This window comes from Phyllostomus discolor, chromosome 4 (assembly GCF_004126475.2).
Source record: "Phyllostomus discolor isolate MPI-MPIP mPhyDis1 chromosome 4, mPhyDis1.pri.v3, whole genome shotgun sequence".
Lineage (NCBI taxonomy): Eukaryota > Metazoa > Chordata > Mammalia > Chiroptera > Phyllostomidae > Phyllostomus > Phyllostomus discolor.
The window spans coordinates 195092569-195115665 of NC_040906.2; the positions used below are offsets into that span (position 1 = coordinate 195092569).

General features: G+C 40.5%; 1 protein-coding gene across 4 annotated transcripts in view; it reads left to right on the forward strand.

Annotated features, from left to right (window-relative positions):
• ADGB (androglobin) overlaps window positions 1–23097 on the forward strand; it is a 121445-nt gene that overhangs the window by 4802 nt on the left and 93546 nt on the right. For all 4 annotated transcript variants that reach the window (XM_036024854.1, XM_036024856.1, XM_036024855.1 and 1 more), the window contains exons 2-5: window positions 10981–11143; window positions 14101–14193; window positions 17269–17340; window positions 19242–19451. In XM_036024854.1, coding sequence (XP_035880747.1) covers window positions 10981–11143; window positions 14101–14193; window positions 17269–17340; window positions 19242–19451 — 538 coding nt within the window. The remainder of the gene's footprint in view (window positions 1–10980; window positions 11144–14100; window positions 14194–17268; window positions 17341–19241; window positions 19452–23097) is intronic.

Below are 23097 nucleotides of genomic sequence, written 5' to 3' on the forward strand. Positions count from 1 at the left end.
CTCGGAGGTCAGGTCATCTCAGAGCTCCATTCTCCTCACCTTCGCTTTCAGCAGCATTTGTTTCTCTCTCTTTTTTAAATATTTGTTTATTTATTTTTAGAGAGAGGGGAAGGGAGGGAGGAGGAGAGGGAGAGAAACATCAATATGTGGCTACCTCTCATGTGCCCCTGACTGGGGGCCTGGCCTACAACACAGGCATGTGCCCTGACTGGGATTCAAACCAGTGAGACCCTATGGTTCACAAGCCGGCACTCAATCCACTGAGCCACACCAGCCAGGGCAGCATTTGTTTCTGGGGAGTACTGCTTAGGAGGATATTCAGAGAAGCTATCTATTGAATCCGAGGGGAGGAGATGGATCTAGATTAGTCAGCAATTAATGAAAATAGCTGCAGGTTATCAAACCTCATGGGTACACTGGCAAAGGGAGAGAAAGCAGGAAGAATTGTGAATGTTTTGCCTGCTTTTGCCTCAGGTATGAGTCAAAAGCACAATGAAACTTTAACCACGTAAGGTCAAGTTCAAAAGTGAAGGCTGCACTGCACACACTGCCAACAGAGCCCTTTCCGCATACTATTATAACGAAATTAATTAGGAATTAGAGGCAAAACCATGTTTGCTCCACTTTGGATCAAAGTCTAGGGGGAATTCAGGACTGGTTTCACCATAGGCAAAGAATAAGCTTGTGAGGAAAATAGCTTGGAGCTGAGCAAAAGAAAAAAGAAAAAAGTGGCTAATTGGAACCTGTGCAGGTATTAGCCTCCAGGTCCTGCAGACCTGTTGTTGCTTTCATGGAGTTTGGTTAAAATCACCACGGATACGCGTGTTTTTGTATATCATGTGTTCTGCGTCCTCTTCATAAATATCAGCTTTGCCGCTGGAGGAGTCATGCCCTGGGAAGTGGCAGAAGCTGAAGATCCTGGCAGCTTCCTACAAGGGCCCAGAGCAGCAGAAGGCGCTGTAGTTTGTTTGCTCCTTTCGGTCTCTCAAGAGGGTTCAGCTGCCTCCAAGGAAACAGGTGCCACTGGAGCCAGATCGATCCTTGCTTGTCCTTTCCTGGAGTCCTCCTTCCTCTCTCTCTCTGCCCGTTTTGCTTCTGTCTTCCACTCCCCCAACTTCAGTCATTCTCCAGCAGTCTTCCTTTGTTTGCCCTCTTCTCTCATTTGATGGTCTGAAACAGCCATCCCCGATTAAGGTGACTAAGTTAGCGTCTGTGGTTCTTGTCATGCAAGTGAGCTCAGGTTCACCTGGATGTGCTCATCTACTCCAAATTAAATACGTCCAGAATGAAGGTCATCATTTTCTCTCTCAAATGTATATTCTGGGGCAAGTGAAAGTAGGTTTATAGTTGTGAGTACGTGAAACACAAGTTTATTCTTGTATTATTATCTATTACCTATTGTATTACAACGGTAAACCTGATTTTGCCCACCTCTGTGTTTCCCGAGTTCATTTTAGAGAATTTTTACTAGCACTTCCCCGACACCTCAAGTCTAAAGGGCAGTTGTCTTTGACCTCCCCTCCCGTCTGCTCATTCTTTCCCATTGGTTTCTGTGCTCTTTCAATTTCCCCTTCGAATTGCTTCTCTACCCTGGCCCAGCATTCATTGTCTCCCTTGCCATCCTCTAGTTTGGGCCTTTATTAATTCCAGGTAGAACCACTGAGAAAACCTTCTAATTCTCTTGCCTTCGATCAAGGGTTTTTCCTATCCAAATTACTTTATATATAATACTTTTAATAATTTCTTAATACATGATTCTTGCTTTGAAAAAAAAGAAGAAGAAGAAGGGGGAGAGAGAAAATTAACTGTCTGGGCCCCAGCCAACCTCAGCTCCCAACCTACCACTTCCATACTACTTGCATTCTCGACTTTTCTGCCTTGGTAGCTCTTCCCATCCCAACTCTTCCTCTCACCCAACCCCCAATTCTGTCTGTATTTTCAGACCTCCTTTTCCATAAAGCCACCCTTTGATTTTCAAAGCTGGAAGAAATGTGTGTGCCTCGTCTGTGCTGATAAAGCACTTTATGTATAACGTCGTTCAAACTCTTTCACTTTTGCCTTCACACTCTTTGTTGTTGTATGTATTTATTCCTATTAATTTCGCTATTTGAGAATAGGAACTGAGTCTTATTGGTCTTTGTGTTTACACCAACACAATATATTGAAAATGTGATGTTGAACTTTTAAAGGTAAATGCCCGATTAAATAATACTAACGAAACCAAGAGAATAAATGGTCGACATTAAAGTCCAGCTCTAACAATTTCTAATTTTTTAATTTTTTTAAGATTGTAGTTTATATCCTTACATATTTAATATTTCTGATGAGTGTGGCTCAGAATGGCTATTACCCAAATTAAATCAATGGTGTAATTCTATTCATGCTTTCATTACTCCAGGGTATTAGCTGACACTACTTAAGAAGGCATGCTGGATGCACATTGCATAAATAAGCTGCCTCCCACCATGAATAAAATTGTGTCCTTACCCTGAACAGCACACTTGAGGAAAACAATGCCAAAACTTCAGAGCCTCGTTTTATTGAAATTTTAATATTCTCGCAGTGAAAATAATCTAATTAAAAGAATATGTAAGGCATACACTGGAGTTTTTCAATCCATTCACTTGTCTATTTTACATTTTCCATCTACCAAAACAAGCACTTGATTTTAAAAATTCTACCTTCTAAGTCACCAGTCCTCTTTTCAGTTTTCTTTGGTCTTTCCAATTCTGAACATTTTATCACTAAAACTTCCCAATGTCTCTTTATTCATATTGGTCCTATTTTTTCTTTGTTTTCTTCACATCTTTCTGTTCTTATTACAAAGCAAAACCCTTCTCTCCTTTATCTTTTAAGTAATTTGAAACATATTCATTTTAAGTACCTTTTAAGTTGGCCACAGCATTTCTTTTGCCTTGGGGAGTGATTTCTTTCCTTCTTTTTGATGTATTTATTGACTTTCTCATGGTTTTCTGTATTCTTTTGCTTTGTAACGTCAGTTTTTTTTTCTGTTGAAATTTCATAGATATTTAGAGCCCAGGCGCACTGTTCTCTGCCCTGTGTTTGGGTGGCTTTCCAGGATGACTCGCTCCTTACCAATCGCTGATATTCAGCTGGGATACACCACTGAAAGGGCAGGATGGTTGTTGCAGTACCAAAAGACTTCTTTTTTTCAAAATTTATTTTTTAGAGAGGGAAGGGAGGGATAAAGAGAGAGAGAGAAAGAGAGAGAGAAACATCAATGTGTGGTTGCTGGGGGCCATGGCCTGCAAGCCAGGCATGTGGTCTGACTGGGAATCGAACCTGTGACACTTTGGTTTGCAGCCCGCGCTCAATCCACTGAGCTACGCCAGCCAGGGCTCAAAAGACTTCTGTATCAGTTGGCAAACAGCTGCTTTTTCGAACTCCCTGGAGAATGTCTCTCTTCTTTGAACTCTGACTTCTCTTTGAGAACCCCAGGACCTGTCCATGATTCAGTTAAATAGTTAAGGGACCCATAAAAGCCTCTGGCACTTTGTCCCAATACCAGAGCAAGGACTTTCTGAATAGTGGCTGCATCTTATGTGACCTTTGCCCCCACCCAAGTCCTAACACTGGGAAGCTGGAGCCTTTTCTTCCACGTGGGAAGTGCTATTCCTGATGGCACACCCATAGTGGAAGAGGGCACCCCCTGGCCCCATTTTTTCTTTTTTGGCCAGGCTATTTCCTCGTAGAATCACAGGAAGCGGTGCATTTCCTGTTATGCCACAGCCTTAGTCCGGAGCTAGGCGCTCGTGAGTAACTCCGGTCACTTGCTCACTCACAAAGCCGACTCTGGTGTCCTGACATTTACAGGTTAAATTCAGTTTTCTTTCCAAAATAGAATTCCAGACTTTTAATCTTGGACTGCCACTACTCCAATCCCATTCTTAGTACCTACTTCTGGATTTCATTCACTCTCCTAGCCCCCAGTTCACAACCACAGGTTCTTTCTATAATTAGACATTGACCTTCCTTAGTTTCAGGTGTACAACATAATGATTTGATATTTGTGTATATGGTGGAATAATCACCGTAATAAGTAGTCAACATACATCATCATCAATAGTTACAAATTTTTCTTGTGATGAGAACTTTTAAGATCTACTCTCCTAGCAACTTTCAAATTATAATACAGTATTATTAACTATAGTCAACTTGATGCATGTTACATCCTTATGACTTATAAATTTTATAACTGAAATTTTATAGTTTGTATTTAAAGATTATCTTGTTCTCAGAATTAACGAGACCAGGAACAGTATGATTCAAATACTTAAAGGATCCTGACTATATCAGGGCAGTATGTACACTCTGGCAGTGAACTTCAAAGGCACACTGCACTGAGAGTTCCAACACTTGTACAAGTTCATTTGAAGTTCACAGTATATATGATATTGAGCTTATTTGACCATTGTATTTATTGTGTGTAGAGCACAATAGTGAGCTATTGGTCTGATACAAGATACCTCTGATTGTTACCAGTGTTGTCAGCCCTTTGTTCTTGAGTTTAGCCCAGAAAGAATTCAGAGCCAAGAACTCTAGTACAAGAGGAAGTGTATTTAGCATGCAAAGAGAAAGTATACACAAGCACAAGCTAACTGCTCAGGGAGCTGCCTTGGCCTTTTAGAAAGAAAGTCAGAGGCAGAAGAAGTATGGACTCAGGAGACAGTTACAGAGGCAAAAGAAGGACCCCTGAGGATAGGTTCAGAGGGTTAGCTGGGGACAAGCTGCTGCTACCTGCTGCTTTCCTGGTTGTAAGTCTTGTGGGGAATCTTAGAGTTTAGGAGAAAGAAAGCAAAGATACACACCTGAAGAAAGGGGTGGGTGTGCTCTAGAGACAGAGTGTGCAATGGGTTTGTAAAGGCAGGAATCTTAAAGGAGATCTTAGGGGAGGATCTCAAAGGGATATTCATCAGCTTTCCAGATGTCTTCTTTAATATGCTGACTCATCAAAATGAGAGGATAAGGTCAGGGTCATGGTCTCTACTGATTGATTGGTACTAGGGTAGGGGGCCATTGGTCACTACATCATTGCATTTTGTCCTGATGCCAGCAATGGTATCACTTCCTCTGGTTCTGCTGCTTTTCTGGGCCTGAAACACAACTGCATGTTATCTCTAGTTTGATCAAAACTCTGTCTCTATGGTGAACAGACCTGAGGCTTTGTTCTGTTTGATGCTGTTAAGACTGTTTGATGCTGATCAGAACCTCATTGTCCTGAGGGCTTAATGCTTAAGAAAGTGGTCCTGCAAGGGAGAAGGAGGCAGGTGAGTCAGGGTGCTGGATGAGGCCAGATGAATCGTTACGTGTCTCAGGTTCCCCAGTCCACCTGCCAAGGAATTTTCCTGAGTCTTCCTATCCTGTCTTGTAATGGGAGTCTTTTTCAGTGATTTTCAATACAAATGAAAACAAACTTGACATGTTAAAAGGAAAGTAGGCCAATTAATTATAAAGCTTAACAGCTTAAGGGAGGGAGCCAGATCATTTACTTACACTTGACAGAATGAAGAGGAAAGGAAAATATAATCTCAGCAGGGTCTTTATTTTTAAAGGAATTAGATCTTCCTGTTCTTAAAATAGCTTTAATTTGAGCTTTCTAAATGAAGTAATCTCATCACAGTTTGGATGGATACAAAATCACCAATTTCTTTTTATCTGTCACACCAGCACTCAATAAAACAGAGACACCACAATGTGCTGTTCTGCCTTGATTTTTCTATTGGCATTAGGAAGAAATCCCCCCCTTTTTTAAAAAAATTTTATTTATTTATTTTTAAGGAGGGAAGAGAGGTGGGGGGGGGGAGAGAGAGAGAGAGACAGAGAGAGAAACATCAATGTGCGGTTGCTGGGGGTTATGGCCTGCAACCCAGGCATGTACCCTGGCTGGGAATCCAACCTGGGACACTTTGGTTCACAGCCTGCACTCAATCCACTGAGCTACGCCAGCCAGGGCCGAAAAGTTCCCCTTTTCCCCTCAAAACTATTCCAGTCATTATTTAGATATATTTTCTTACATGCTACTTAGGAACAGTCCTTTGCAATATACATATTCTCAGACTTTCTTCTCCACCAAGAAGGTGGATTAAGATTTTTTTAAACATAACAATACCTAGTAATGCCTACATAAAGAAAAAAAATCTCCAGAATGCAGAAATGAGGAGGGAGCTCAGGTCAGAATGTCACGGCTCTGAGCCGAAGCTGCTGCTTCACTGGGGAAGGCTTATCGGTCTTATAAAGCGGAGTTTTTTTTTAATGCTTTTGATAAAGGTTTTGAGCACAGACGAGCAGAGGGCGTGCCCTGGCCTTAGATACAGGCATGGCTTTCCACGAGCTTAATTCTCTTTAAAAAGACGAATGAGAGAAAAAAAAAAACACCCAAACACAGAAAGATGATAAGAAAGCTAGCTTTTCTCCACCTGATGTCTGGCTGAAAAAAAACAAAAAAAAAAAAAACAAAAAAAAAACAAACCCTTTCTTGAGAAATGGAAACTCTTGGGTTGAGACTTAAATAGGTTTGAGATCTGATTTTAAAGCACCTATGGGCTCCTAGATGGCTTGCTTATTTGGGATCTCTGAAAGGAGAAAATTCAATATTTCAGTGAAAAATATTCTTTTAACACAGGATTGCCTTAGAGGAAGGGGATTGGAGGGAAATAAAACCCTGTTCAGGATGAGCTCATAATAAAAGTGTCCTAAAACACAGGCATATGCAAAAGATAGGCAGAAGGCACAACCAGAGAACGAAGCATCACATTCGAAATAAAAGAAAAATAATCTGTAAGTAATGTAACGTGTATATGTTTTCAAATGATTAAAGACACAAAGGAAGAAATACAAATCCTGCTAAAATAATTACATCCTTTCTATTAGTCAGTGCCGGAAATCAGTGCAAGCTACACTATCTGAATAGCAAGTAGGAAGTAATCAATGCTGGCTTCAGGGTGTCAAGCACCCTCCAGACCTCAGTGACCTTAAACAAGAAAGGGTATTTCTTATTCATACCAGCGGGTGACTAGGAACTTATTGGTGCTTTAAAGTGTGATGGATATGCACTTTGCTTCTTCCGTCTCGTGCTAGTACCTTTTCCAAGGCCTTCTCATGAGGTTTAAGCCAGAAGATAGTGAGGAGGCATCTCACCGAATGTGTTTTGAGATTACAGGCAGGATACAACACCCCTGTAGTCCCCACATGCTGTTCTCTAAAACTCCGTCTAAAGGAGTATGGGAAATGTAGAAAGTGGAAAACAGAGCCGGTGAGCATCTGTTCCGTCCCTGCCTATAGGTAAAAATTGGAGGCAGTATTAATTAGAAATGGTAGAAATATAAAGGCATGGAGTCTTTTATTTTATTTAAATAGATGACAAAGAGATTGCCTGTGCCGTGCAGACACCCTTGCCAGTGCTGGAGACGGAGGGAGCAAACAAAAACAACCCATGTGCCTACCAGGGCACACAGCACAAACCCCACCTGCGGAAACGCACAAGCACATACTTAAGAATTAGAGAATCATCGAGTGCTATAGAAATGAAGCGATATGAAAGGGTCCAGAGAGGTGAGGGCTGCTATATAGAATAGGGTGTTCAGGAGAGTTCTTTCCTCCTCCAACTCCGGAGTGTGACATTAGCATTTAGACCACTTGCTCGTTTTTAAAAAAAAATATGGCTTTACTAGACTCCCAGGGCATCACCCTCTGTTTTGTTTTTCCGCTCCACTGCTTGTTATTGCTGCTCTGACCTAATACCACACACACACCGTGACTTAAAACAATGTGAGCTTGTGATTCTGTACTTGCAGAGGTCAGAGGTCCAAAATCGAGCTCACCGAACTGGGGGGCAGTAAACACACAATACGATAAACAAATGATGCCTCGTAAAACCGTATACCCGAAACCTATATGATTTTATGAACCAATGTCACGCCATACATTCAATTAAAAATTTGAAATAGAATAAATAAATAAATTACCCTTCAACAAAACAAAATCAGTCTCACTGAGCCGACACCAAGGTGTCAGGAGGGCTGCATTCCTTTAGGGCAGCCCAAGGAAAGAATCTTTCCCTGCTTCTGAGAGGGGTCCCCCTTCCTGGGCTGGGGCCTCCATGCTCTGTCGGCACAACCTGTTGGGAACTGCCCTGCCTGGTATCAGAAGCTGTAACCCCTGCCAAGGCTAAGGCTGAGGGAGTGGCCATGGCCCCCTCCAGGAGAGAGGGTGGCCAAGGCGCTCCCCACGTGAGGAGTGGCCCTTCTGTTCCTTTTCCCCACAGGACCTGGTTGTCTCTGTGTATGTTTTTAGCATGTTTCGACGAGCATCTGCAGCCGAGATGGATACTGCTGGCCGGTGTCCCGCAACAACCAGCGGTTTTCCATTCCTCTCTGCATTCTTCACGAGCCGCATCTCCCTCTCACTAGTTCTGTCTCTTTCTTCCACGTGTGAGCACGCTTGGGATTACATTGCTCTCACCCGCATAATCCGGGGCAATCACCCCACTTCAAGATACTTAATTTAAAAATATCTGCAAAGTCTCTTTGGCCAAGGAAGACAATGTATCCACTGTTCTTGGGGATTAGGATGTGGCTGTATTTCAGGAGACGGGGGCATTATTTTGTTTACAAAACTGACTGCTTTTCTCAGTTTTCTTCCGACTCTCTCTGACTTTTAACACAAAATACCAGGGCGGATAGACAGCTGTACTGATCGTGATAATACTGAGATATTTCTTATATTAATAATAACCTTACCATTAGCCCTGAGCCCCAGACTTTTCTGCTTCCCACCCTGGGTCCTGACCAACCCCGAGCGCCTCACACACCTGACCCGCTGTTTACAGTAAAGAGTAAACGTCTGGCTTAGCTGGGAGCTTTGAAGACATGACCTAGCCCTGTGACCAGGGTCCATGTAGATTGGCCAGTGCTCGTTCCACACCAGCTGTTGCACGTTTTGAATAGTGTCTCTGGGGGTGCCTCTTCCTCATGCACACTCATTTCCTTTGCCATTCCATTCCATTTTATGACTTTAGCTATCATCCAAATGCTGATAGCTTAAATTTGCACTTTTAATTTAAATGTTTTCTCTCAAACATCAGAATCCTATAATTACCTCTTCAACATCTTCATGGATGTGAGATAAACATCTACACCACAACTCATTCAAAAGTGAAATGCTTCTTCATTCCCTGTTTGAGTGTGGGCCCATCCCACACTCTTCTGTCTATCCGGATTAGCAACTCAGCCTACTTGCTTTACCTTAAATATATACACTGGGGAATATTTCTTGCCGCCTCTTCTCTTACCAACTGATCCAAACCACCACTAGTTCTCACCTGTTATTTCAAAGCTTCCTAAATTATCTCTCTTTCTTCTTTAGACTCTTCTTAACATAGCATCAAAAATGATTATAACATTTTAGTCATGTCATGTTATACAGCTGCTCAAAACCCTGTTTTGGCTTTCCACGTTATTCAGACTGGACACCGATGATGCCCTTCCTTTAGCGCAGGTCACCTGTCCAAGTTTTGGGTCTCCTGTTACCTCCCTGAAGTCCTCTCACTCCACCTCCCTTCAGCTCCGCTGACCTCCTCCTCATTCTTCTCCAAATAAACCGGGACGCTCTCTGAATCTGTCTTCCTCGCTGTTCACACTTGCTGTTTCTTGTGTCCAGAACATTCTTTCCACAGAGATCCACAGAGTTTGATCCTTTGTTTTTTTCACTGTTTACTTAAATATTACCCCATTGCACGGCACTTTCCAACACTGTACTAAAAGTTGTGCATCTTAATTCTTCAGTTCCCTTCTCCTGTTTTATAGTTCCCTAAACATTTCTCACTTTTAAGTGTTATATATTTTACTTAATTTATGCTGTTTATTTCATTTCCACTCACTAGAATATGAACTCCATAAGGTGAGAATTTAGTCTGGTTTGTTTATTGCTTACCTCGGGGTACAGAGCAGAGGTCTAGCCTCATGTGTAATAAAAACTTGCCTGGTATAGACCTTAAAATTCATAAAAATAAAAAGTCAAGGTTTGAAGATACAAAACTGTAATATACTAATAATGAGAGTATAACACAAGTCCAACTTTTCTGTAGAAAATTGACCAAAATATATCACAAACTTTAAATATGCATATATTTCAGTAGAGTAAGCCTATTTATTAGAAGCTGTCCTAAGGAAATAATTAATAATGCATGCAAATATTTAGCAATAAAATAGCCATTACAGTATTGTTTTTAATAGTGAAAAAAATTTAAATCAGACCCTCACATTTACAAAATAGAAACTTAGTTGAATAAAGGCAGTGTATTCATATAATGACATATTATACAATCAGTAAATTTATATTTAGGCAAATACTTATTGGCATGGAAACTATTAGCAATATACTTGTAAGCAGATGAAAGCAGTCTATAAGAAGAGTATGCTGAATGGCATTGTTTTTGAAGAAGAGATGTGTATTCTTATGTATTAGCCTGAGAGAATGCTCAGTTGTCAACGTGGTCTCTGGAATGGGTTGGGTGTACCTTTCTTATTTATCGGATTTGCAGTTTTAAATTTTCTTTTTCAATAATGATCACATAGCATTTTACACTGGGAAAAATCAAAATTAAGTTTCTACTGATGTTCATAAAGCTATTAGTATTCTACACATAAGGGATTTTCTTTAAGTGGGAATTGTGTATAAATATTTCCCTATATGGCATCTTACACATTTATGATGAATGTCCTGCCTTAGTAAGTAGGGATGAACATTCAAAATTTGTTTACGGAATTGTCTACTTTAGATATCTCAGTCTTTAAAACACCAACACGTGGAAGCTACCTGGCTACAGGTACAAATGCACTGAAAAATGTACTTCACATGACTGCTGACAAGAGAATTCAATTTGTGTCATGCAATTAATGTAACATTTTACCTCAGAGGTGTAATTAAAACTAACCTACCCACCTCCCACTCTGTTTCCAGTCAGTACTCCTTTGGCAGTAACACACAAGCTAGTTCTGTCGAACAGAGGAAGAGGAAATTCCCCATCTGGCCAGAATGGAGTGAAGCCGACATAAATGCAGAAAAGTGGGATGCAGGCAAAAGTGGGAAAGACAAGGAAAAAATTGGAAAAAGCCCTACATTTGTAAGTAAACTTGAATGTGGCTATATTTCATTTTGATCTTTACCTTTACAATGGGATAAGATTTGTTCACCTGTGAATGCACTCCTTTGTTCCTCAGCCTATATTCAAAAGTGGATTTTTGTGTTCTTTGCTCCCTCATCCTACTTTGTCTTTCCACGCATAAGTCCTGAGCTTTGGTGAATCAAATTTGAGTAAACGGAAGGAGGAAGATGACCAAGAAGTCATAATGAAATAAAGGGGAAACTGAGAGGATGGTTTAGCTAGTGGATTTTGGACAGAGTTGGGAACCTGACATTTGAAAAGAGTGGTTTAAAAAATAAGAGAACTCTGGCTCTGGCTGGTGTAGCTCAGTGGACTGAGTGCTGGCTTGCAAACCAAAGGGTCACTGGTTTGATTCCCAGTCAGGGCATATACCTGGGTTGCAGGCCAGGTCTGCCGTAGGGGAGCACGTGAGAGGCAACCACACATTGATGTATCTCTCCCTCTCTTCCTTTTTCCCTTCCTCTCTCTCTATAAATAAATAAGTAAAATCTGTTTTAAAAGTTACTTTAAAAATAAGAGAACTCTGGAGACTTGTGTGCTGTCATTTGGAGATGATAGGAAAGATCATTTTTAATAAAAAGTGATGTCACAGAATAGCTGGGTTGAACTCTGATGCCTTTATATGCACAGAGCATTCTGAAATAATGGTACCTAAGAGCATTTGCATTTTGTCCACAAAATGCAGAATCCTAAACTGTATGATTCATATCAGCCATTTGTTTACAAATGGTGTTCAACACATATAACTAAATTCTGTCTCTTGGTACTTGAACAACTTCACACTTAGCAATGTGTGCAGAAATGCATTCTTTGTACCATACCCAGGGTGATTACGGCACTTCTAGATGCAGGGTGCTTTTGAACTCTTTGGGTTCCAATGAAAATGGTCATATTTTCCATGTTTGAAGAACAATTCAAAACTTAGGGAGATTGTGTGTGAATTTACATCAGGGGGGTAGGTAGTTTGTGCAAATGCTCAGTGCAGAAGTTGAGCACCAGCTCACACCCTGGTCATTACAGCAGTGCAAGGCGTAACCAGCTGGGGCAGAACCTTGCTGCCCACCCCCAGTTCTGTTCCTCAGCCTCAGCATTTGTGGCTCCTGAAGCAACAGTGCATCTAATGGAGAGGGTGGTGGACCCCCAAGCCTTGTGACTACATTTCTGTAATATACTGGCACAGTAGCTCTTAGCCATGGTTTACAAAATTGATGTTTTCCCAGGATTAATTGCCTTAGCATCAAATGATAGCAGATATCCTTGGAATTTTACAGAAGGCCAGTTCTTTCCATGTGAGGCTAGTGATCAGGGTATTAGCCTCAGGTGAACTAAACCTTCCCTGCAAGTCAAGTCCAGGGTCAGGTCTCCCTTCTTCAGCCAAGTGATGGCGATGAGAGGAAATGAAGGGTGAACTGCTTTGGGAAGTACATGATGAAGCATTGTAACTGGACATAAGAACTACACCAAAAGCCAAAAAAAAAAAAAAAAAAAAAGAACTCTACCAAAAGCAAAATGACAGGGGAATATTGCCACTAACTTTATGTGAGGGGCTCAAATCCTGGAGAAAAGGGAATCAATCATACCAGGAGAAGCCACACATTTGCTTTGGTTTTATTTGTTTCTCTCAAGGGCATTTATTAGTTTAAAACCTGGTAATTAGAGGGCAAGTAGAGAGTACTGTCTCAGGACTAGTATCAGAAAGGAGAGAGGACATTATCCAGGACTGCCAAAGTAGCCAGAACGTGTCCAAATCCCAAAGGTACCTGTAGAGAAGTGGTCTGAAAATTCAAACATAGTTTTATTTCAAGACACTTGCCCATCTTCTAAGCCATGTATGTGAGGCTTTTGCTGTGGAGACGATGAGTAAAACGCAGCAGCTGGAAGGCTAAATAACTGAGAAGAGAGTCTGTGGTGCGATGGTGAGAGAGCAGACTTCAGGGTACGCCAAGGGAAGGGCCTGCGATAAACACTCCAGCCTCTCAGCCCGCATCCCACCATGGCCATAACATTCTGTGCTGAGGAAGGGCGGTTCAAAGTTACACCAGCCTTTATTTTGTACTCCGCCTGCCAGAAGAGAATAAAATCCTACTTTTTGGAGTAAAGGATCATTATTTAGGGTCTGTATATATTTTTATATTCAGTGCATGTCATATAATCAAGTTTACCAGACATAGAGAGGAACAGAACCGAGGGACTGAAAACCCAGAGACAAAATCAGGTAATAGAGATAGAACCACGGTGACTCTGATCTTTTCATTGTCAGATGGGGGACTTACCAACAACTAAGTTAATATTTGCAAAGAACAAGACAAGGTGAGGGAACCCCAAATACAGAATGAGTCCAAAGACTCATTAGTTTCATACTAGACTCATGTATTTTCACTAGGGTTGAAAATACAATTTATCCATCATATTTTCCAATTACTGTTATTGTTACTAGGGCCTCATTCTGACTACAGATCATTTTGGATTACATGTTTGAATTGCCTTTGTCTTCATCCTAATTGTTCCAGTGTCTTAAACGTGAAAGTAAAACACCTGTTCCAGATACACACAGACACTTCGGATGAAAGCTTAGACAGTGCCCTCAAATACAGCCCATTTCTCAGGACGCACCAGCATTGGGGTAGTAATACGATTACTCTGAAAATCACAAAATGGTATTGATTTTCCCCCATCCCTGTACGCTCTGGTGAAATTAGTTACCTTTCCTCTGCTGTACAGATGGTTCATATTTCTTGAGCATTTTGTTTGTACTCCTAGAACTTTTCATGTTATGTCCTGTAAGGGTCTACACACTCACACCGTTCTCTATAAATGCCTGTTTATTAATCTACATTTATTAATTTTACTAAGATTGAGTTGTTTTGATTTTAATAAAACCATATGGAGATAAAACTCAACGTATCTTTGTGTAGCATTTTTTTGAAGACCCTGAAGGCAAGATTGAGTTACCACCATCACTGAAAATTTATTCCTGGAAACGTCCACAGGATTTTTTAATTAATCGGGTAAGACGTATTTTTATCATTAAACAAAATATATATTAACAATGGGATGTAATATACCAATTATGAAAATCTGCATTTTAAACAATCAAGGGTAATTTTTTTCCTGTGGAATGCAGTGATAACAATTTATTAGTACAGTTTAATGTATCTTGTACTGATTTCCAACAGAATATTCAATTTTTGTTTAGGGCCTCAAGTTTTCTTCCTCTTCTCTCCATGATGTCAAATTATAGACCAAAATGTTGTGAGAAGCTATTCCTTAATTTCTGACAGACTTCCTCCTTTTTGTGTTTTAGCAGGAACTTATCTGTCATGAAGGTCTGTTTACTAGTGTTTATTAGCATTAATTTTCCAGCCCAGAGGCTTGCACTTGAATTTCTCTATTTTAGGGACTGTTGAAGCATTTTCCAAGGGCCACCTTCATTTCTGGACCCCATGCCCAGCCACCTGAATCATATGGACTGGGATATCACCTGAGAAACCTTCATTTTAAATAGCACTTACGTACATTAAAACTTTAGACCCACTGGTCTATCTTCCTAATAGCTATGTTCGCTTAAATATATATGGTGTTTCCAAGGGCTTAATTATCACTAAAGTCTTTTTTTCCTTCCTTCTTGGATCATTTATTATTTTCATTTAATGCATAGAAAATCAGTATCCTTAATCTGTTACTATTAGCTAGTCGAATGGTTATAATGGACCTGATTCTTCCATACATTATGGAATCCATTGAATCTCTGTTTCTACACAGAGTGATTTTATTCCTGAAAGTATTATCCTTTGTAAGCACTGCTACCAATGCAAGAAAATACAATTTATCCATCACATTTTCCAATTACTGTTACTAGTTGAGAAAGTTAAATAATCCTAAATTCAAAAATACTAAACTAAGAAAATAAAAAGATACATCTGTCTTCATCAGAGTATTTATGAAATGTCTGCTTGTAAGGCACTTTAAATACAAGAAACCAAATACACTGAAGCATGCCCTATATATATATATATATATATATATATATATTCCTGACTCATTAAAATGATATCATGAATCAGTAAATAATTGCAACCCATAATTTAAAAAGCATAGTACAGCCTAGAAATATACCCCAGAATTCTCTAAGCAAAAGATGAAGTCAGAGAACATGTTTTAAGTCAGAAGGTAGCTAAAATATTCAAAAAATCAAAAGCCTAGATTTAAGATGTCAGAGTCAACATGGGCCATTCTAGCCAAGAAGGTTTATAAACCATATGCTTTGTGCCCTGGTCACAGACTGAATAAGTAGATCTATTTATTTCTAAGAACCAGGTATTGGTGGCCCAGGCCCTTGAGAGCTGATTATATTGAACAGATGTAAGATGTCCACGGGTTTACCTTACCCCAGGTACAGGAACAGAGGGTAGAGATGCTAAAATACCATTGTAGAGACCTCTGCCCTAGTATTTGCATCCCTTACCAACTGTTAGCTCCTCCTTCTCATTAGTCAGCATGTGACTATTAAGTCTAACCCTCCAAGCTTTAGGTATCCAATACTTATTTAATTTATAATTAATAAATGAATTGATTGATTATAGTGAATTAAGAGTACTTAGTTCATGAACTTTGATAAACATTGGTACTTGCTAAAAGGTATAGGCATTTTAGAAGTGTTGCATTGTATTCGTCAGACAAGAGTGAGTTAATTAATTAATTAAGAACTTACTGCGTTTATAAATTATAAACATAAGAGTTAATTCAGGACTTTAAGGTTATTTTAGGTAAATTTTTCTCAGACAAAAAATATTTCATTGAGTTTTCAAGATGCTAGGTGTACAAATGATCTAGAGTAATAGATGGCATTTGTTTTCCTAAAAATCTTTTCAAATAATCAAAACCAGTTTATGTTAACTTAATATCTTAAAATTATAACCTTGTTATGTCTTATAATTAATTTTTCCATGTTTAAATTAGATGTATTGAGGCGACATCGATTAATAAGATAATATAGGTGCCGAGTGTTCATTTCCGTGACACGTCCCCTGTACACGGCACTGTGTGCCCACCTCCCACAGTCGGGGCGTCCTCTGTCACCCCACATTTGGCCCCCTTCCGCCTTTACGCCCCCACCCCCTTCCCTCTGGGAACCATCATACTGCTGTCCGTCTGAGTTTCAGTCCCAAGTGTGAGTGACTTTTTTCACTTAGCATAATATTCTCAGAGTCCATCCATGCTACCAATAATGGCAGCATGTATTTTTTTTTCTTAGGGTGGAATCATTAATTTTTAAAAATAGTTACAAGTCATATTTTTTCATATTGTGTTTATTCCTTACCTGGACTAAATATATAAAAGCAACAATGGATAGGTAATACTAATTAAATAATATCCATCAAGTTAATTTTTTAAAAAGCCCAAGATTTAAAGTTGGGCAAGAATTTCAAAAACTCTCACAATTGATTTTTTTTATCCAAGATGAACATATTTTTTTCATCTACCAGATGTTAACCAAGCTTAAGTTTTGAGTTGTTAATTTAAATTTCAAATCACAATTTTAAACTCAGTTTATGCATGCTAAGCTTCTCTGCATATATTATATCTTATAGTACTTTATTTGTATGTTAAATATTGTATAGATATTATATTATTAAATTAATGTTACACCTGTAACAAGAATAATGTTCTTACTTTGTATTTCTTCCAATTTCTCTGGTTGTGAGAAATAAAATAAGGTTTGGCCTGTGTACAGCACATGAGCTACATTTCCTTTATTTTTCCTAAGGAATAACATCTTTTTTAAAAATTATTTTATTGTTGTTCAATTATAGTTGTCTGCATTTACCCTCGACCACCACCCCCCACACTAGCCAGCCCCCCTCCCCACTTGGTTTTGTCCATGTGTCCTTTATAGTTGTTCCTGAAAATCCTCCCCCCTACCCCCCATTATCCTGTCCCACCTTCCCTCTGTTTGCTCTCAGACTGTTCTTAATTTCAGTGTCTCTGGTTCTATTTTGCTTGCTTGTTTGCTTTGTTGATTAGGTTCCAGTTAGCGGTAAGATCATATGGGAATCATATCTTTTAAAAATTTTTTATCTCAGGTTCCAGTAGTCGTGAAGAACGAAATCCTGTTTGACTTGTTTTCAGTAAATGAACATTTATTCTGCAGCGAGGTATGTACAGAAGCATGAACTAGAGCCTCATTGCGAAATGCTTTCCGGGCGGGCTTACCAATTCCCAGTTTTACTTCTCCCTGGCTCACCTTTGAGTTTTGGTATAACTGAGCCCTGAGTACACCAGACATTCAGAGGGAAAGAGAAGCCCCTTTGCGTTCAGCATGCAAATTGTGAGAAAATGTTAGCATCGGCATTGCTTGGACCCCTCTTCTCTTGCCCAGGGTACTGGCTTCTCCCTGTCTAGATGTTTCTCCTCCAGATCCACGTGCCCAGCAAACGGCTTAAAGTTGCTCTGTAAGAGTAGAGTGTTAGGCCCTTTGATTTGCTCCTGTGAGGGAAATCGTGGTGTTCTGTGTGATTGCAACACCTCCTCTAAGTGAGCCAGATACCAACTGCACTTCCCCGCCCTGGCTTTCCTCCACCAGCAGCAGGCTTGTTCCGCTTCCCTACGGTAGTTAGTTCAGACGCAGGGGATTTCTGATTATTTTCTTTTACGATTAGTTAAGAGGAGTGGAGCATAGTCATTATTGATTCAAACACTGTCTGTCTTATGTTTGATATCTTAACCAGTATTAGCTCAAAATTACCTTCAAATTTATGAATTCTGAACACGTAGACTTTAGCCTTTTTGTTTTCCACGGGGAGAAAAGTATAAAATAAATAACCTATGGTATTTTCAGATACACAAGAGCTTATCTGATTGGCTTTTTTCAACTGAACCAAAATTTAAGAAAGCTCCTAGATAAAGCAAATTAGGAAAACATAAATCTTATGAGGTCAGTCTCAAGTATTTAATCTCCTTACGTGCCAGGCAGTAAAACACAGATGAGTATTCCAGAGAATCCATTACTACTGAGGGCAGTAATAGTTTTATTTAATACCCACTGTGACCCAGAGATTTCTTATGCATTGTTTCTATTACAAAAATGCTGAAATACAGTTTAATCTATATTTAAAGATGAAGACCCGCCATTTAGCGAGGCTGAAGTGACGTGCTCAAGAACGGAAGGACCTGAACGGGGGTTAAAATCACGGTCCCTGTTTCTGCCCTAAGGCTCTGCTCCCCGCTGTGCCTTCCTGCCAGTCTTCATACTGCAAGTGGGAGTTTTACTTGGAGCATTTCTGCACCTACAGATCAACACATTAAACATGAATTTGGAATATATTTCGGCATGTGCGCAATTTCAATTCTTTGCACATCGTATTCCTTGTCTAATTGGTCCTATTGACAAAAAAGAGATTATCTCTTTTTCTCAAACTTCTCAACATTTACAGAGGAATACTCCCTCATTCATAAGTTAATTGCAAAATGATTCATTGTTCTCAGAAGCATTCAGTCTCTCTCTCTTTCTCCCCCGCCCCTCTCACACACACACACACACACACACACAGAGTTCAAATGAAGGCCAATGTCAAATAGAGGTTATTGACAGTTTACTCTAAGGACAGACCTGAGCTAAGAGTGTGTTTAATGTTACCTCTTTTAGCCTGTAATATGACAATATTTCCTGAAAGCAAAAGCAAGGTCCATGACTTTATTGTGCAGGTCAGAAATCAAAATGTGGAACACATTATCTATAGAATTTGATATTGTGGGAAGACCTGGCTGGCGTAGCTCAGTGGATTGAGCGCGGGCTGTGAACCAAAGCATTGCAGGTTCGATTCCCAGTCAGGCCACATGCCTGGGCTGCAGGCCCCGGCCCCCAGCAACCGCACATTGATGTTTCTCTCTCTCTCTCTACCTCCCTCCCTTCCCTCTCTAAAAATAAATAAATAAAATCTCTAAAAAAAGAATTTGATATTGCTATTGGAAGTATGTTCTCCGCTGATTTCCCCCCTCAATTACAGTGCCAACAACTGGAAAATAACTAAGTAACACTAATGTTTTTTGTCTCTAGCTGATGAGATGGATTATCAGCGAAATCTATGCAGTGTGGAAGATATTCAACGGGGATACTTTGAACCATTATTTTAAAGGGACTACAGGGGAACCTCCCCTCCTCCTCTGGAAACCCTGGGAACACATATACTCTCTGTGCAAGGCTGTGAAGGGTCACATGCCTTTGTTCAATAGCTACGGAAAGTATGTTGTAAAACTGTACTGGATGGTAAGGCCATCTTCCTGTGCATTAAAATCCATTTGTCTTTAATATTGAAATATATTCTCCTTACAGGCTAAGCTAGGCTAACACAAAACGATGGGTTTATGCAGGATATCAGTCGGGTAGCTACTGGAGGAAGGGCCCCACATGTGTAATTTGGGATGATTCAGAAACACAGTTGTTTCTCCTGTGACACCAGTTCCCTGTGCTTTTTAAACTGGTGCCTCCTGGACCGTGGCCCGCTGCTGCCTCTCCCTGCCTCTCAGGCAGGTGGGCCGTGCAGGCAGGTGGATGCCCAGGGCTCTTGCCCTTCCTCTTTCCTCTGTGATGTGATGTCAGCATCAAGAGCAGGGGGCGTGCTTGAGCACGGGTCGTTCCTCCTCTCACGGCATTGGCTGCTGCGGATGGACCTGATCCCAACCATTTTGTATCCTAAACTTGAGATTTGTTTTCCTATTAACAAACCACACACGGACACAGAAAGTTTTACCTCTGCCTAAAAGGAAGCAAATGGGATAGTAAGAAACACAAACAGAGAATTAAAAACCCCTCAGCGAATATGGCAGTAGGGACTCACCCCACATTTAGCAATGCCTGATGATATTAGACACCTTTGGGTTTTCAATGGTGGAATGATCTTTCTAAAGACCCAGAGTCACAGGCCAGACCAGCGACACAATTTGCAGACCCTCATGTTCAAAAATTATTCGGAATTTCAAGACAGTGATAGTAGTACTTTAAACCAAACACGAGGGCCTTCCGAGTACCCCTGAAACCAGTCCTAGTCACTGAGAATGTTCTGGAGCATTTGAAGGGTGAGGAAAGTATGCAAAGTTAACCGTCCCATTCTATGTGTCTAAGAACACGACATTTTCTCCTTAATGAGCCCAAGCCATCTGTCTGCTTAGAATGCAGAATGTTGAAAGGCCAAAGCTTAGGAATTAATAGCATCATTACAGTGGGAAGGCAGAGATAAAGTAATCTTGGCCTCTGTTATCCACAACGAGATCTAGGGATTTTATTTTTGATATTCACAGCAAGACAATAGACTTGAAAGTCAAAATGTTATTAGAAGAGAAAGTCCTAAGTCCTAAATTCCCTTATCTTCTTTATTTACCAGTCATGATGCAGATTAGGCAGACTGGTCTTCAGAGTTTTAAATGTGTGCAGAGGAATGGATATGGCACTGAGGAAGTGGAACACCCGGTAGACAGAGTTGAGGAAGGATAGAAAAGGTTAAAATGGGAAGAGTGAGGAGGTCGGTTGCCTGGGTATTTGGCCCTCAGTTCTGCACATTCACCTAGACCTGAACTGAGATGGAGTTCAACGTTATGAATAATTTCAGAACAGCATCCGCAGAACATTAAACAACCCTATTAGTTTCAATCTGTCTTTTTTCTCTCTCCTTTCACCCCCACTGCTTTCTGATATCTTTCCTTCTTTTCAAATTTCCTCCCAGACAGGGGTCAACATTTATTAACATTACATTCCGCTTGGCAAAGAAAATATGATTTCTTTCTCTTTAATTATACTGTCTCCTCACAAGCCCAAATATACTTAGATTCAGAAAGCTTTTTAAAAAAGGTATTTAGTCCCAGTTGGAAATCTCAAACTTGTCTAATCATCCAACCTATCTCTTTGTTGAGTTTTTTTTTTTATTGAACTTAATGGGGTGACATTGATTAGTAAAATTACATAGGTTTCAGGTGCACACTCCTATATCATCCACATATTGTTTTTGTGTGTTTACCACCCCAAGTCAAGTCTCCTCCCATCATGTATCTCTCCAGGTAACATAATGAGTCCTTGAGAGCAGAGGGCCAGGCGTGTGGCAGTCAGGAAGACTGAACCTCGTGTGCCATGGCTTCTGTTTCCTCCTTGCTCTCATGTAAGGCATGGCTTGCGGGGATGCTGCCAGGCTACTGAGCAGTGAGACGCATCTGCTCCATGTGAATTATTTTGGTAGGCAGTTGCTCGCGCTCATGACTGAAGAGCATGGTTGTAGTCTCGCTCAACTGACACTGAGAGAGAGCTTTGCTGGCCCTCAGCATTTCTAGATCTATTATGGGGATGCAAGGGGCCTTCCAGGTCCCATGCACACAGAGGCAAAGGGTCCACATTTCTCATGATACTAGAAAACACTTCATGGACAAAAACAAGTACAGATAAAATGTGGTAGTTATATGAACGGTCCTAGCAAAGCCCCTGACAAATAGTAGGTTCTCAACTCTATTAATTTCCTTCTTCCATTTATGCTTTCCTTCCTTCTCTCTTCCCACCTCCACCTCCTGCTATAGAAGCCAAAGGATCAGATCATGTCTCTTCCTGGCCCCTGGTAGAGCCAGGGAAAAGCACGTGGTTAGCTAACCGGTGCTCGCTCACCCAACAGTGGTTCTCCAGTGAGGGTGTGAAGATGGAGGGACTATGCAGTGATTGCTGGCAATGTTCTGTGTGATTGTTTTAGCAATGTGGACTTGCTATGGTTCCTGTGCCCAGACTTGCTCAGTTCCTGTCTCCCTTTAGTGCTCGGTCCTCTGGAATCGCATCCAGGTAGCGGGCAGAGCCAACACCCGTGTACATGTCAGGCGTAGGGAAGAATCAGAGTAAATGCTTTCTGACAAGAAACACTATATTATTATTTTCCCCTCATTTTGCCTCTTTTCAGACATATACAATTTAATTTTTTATTTTTTTCTCTTCCCATTTTAGGTCAGTATTTAATGGCTAACCTTTGCTTCTCACTGCAAATATTTGAGGAACATGTTCATAAAGACATGCTTTGTTTCCTTCTGCCGCCTCACCCCTTCGGTATAATTACACTGCAGATACGTCTTTGGCCCTACACTGATTTCCCTTCCCTGTCACATCTTGTTCCCCCGGAGTCTCCTCCTCACTAGGTTTTTTCTTCAATTTATTGATACTTTTTAACCTTTTCTTCTGATTGGGCATGGATTTTCTTCTCTGCCTGTCCCCCTGCCCTCTTCTCCCCGTGAAGCAATGACCTTAATCACTTCTTAGAGACAGCCCTACCTGTCAGAGCTTCTCTACGTGACATTTAAAGTTCAGATTTTCACACCAGTTTTTCCCATAAAAGCACACCCCTCATATTGGGCTAAGATTCTATGTAAATAGCACCAAGGTTCTTTGACATCAGCCGGACAAGAATGCACGGAGCACCATAAAGGACAGTGTTATAAAACAGAGCCGTTCTCTCTTCTTTCATCTGCCGTGATAATACTGCTACTGGGTGCAGATGGTCTTTTCAGGTACTTTCCAATGTCAGCATTCCTTGGGCTTCTGGAATGAAACAAACAAGTCATTGCTTTCCACTTGAAATATGCATGTCTCTTGGCAGCCTTTGTCTGACTGCCCCAGTGCTTTCATCTGTCTCTTAGTAAACACAGAAAATACGCACATTGGTAATTTCCCCGATTGCCATCAATCTATTGACATAAAAAATGTATCACATTTTGTTTCTGATTAAACCTTGTACTTTTTTAAGGACAATATTGTTGTGGGATTCAGAGTTTCTTTTTTTTGTAATTGATTTTAGAGAGATAGGGGAAGGAGGTGGGGAGAGAGAGAGAAAGAGAGAGAGAGAGAGAGAGAGAGATTTGTTATCCCACTAATTTATACATTCATTGGTTGAGTC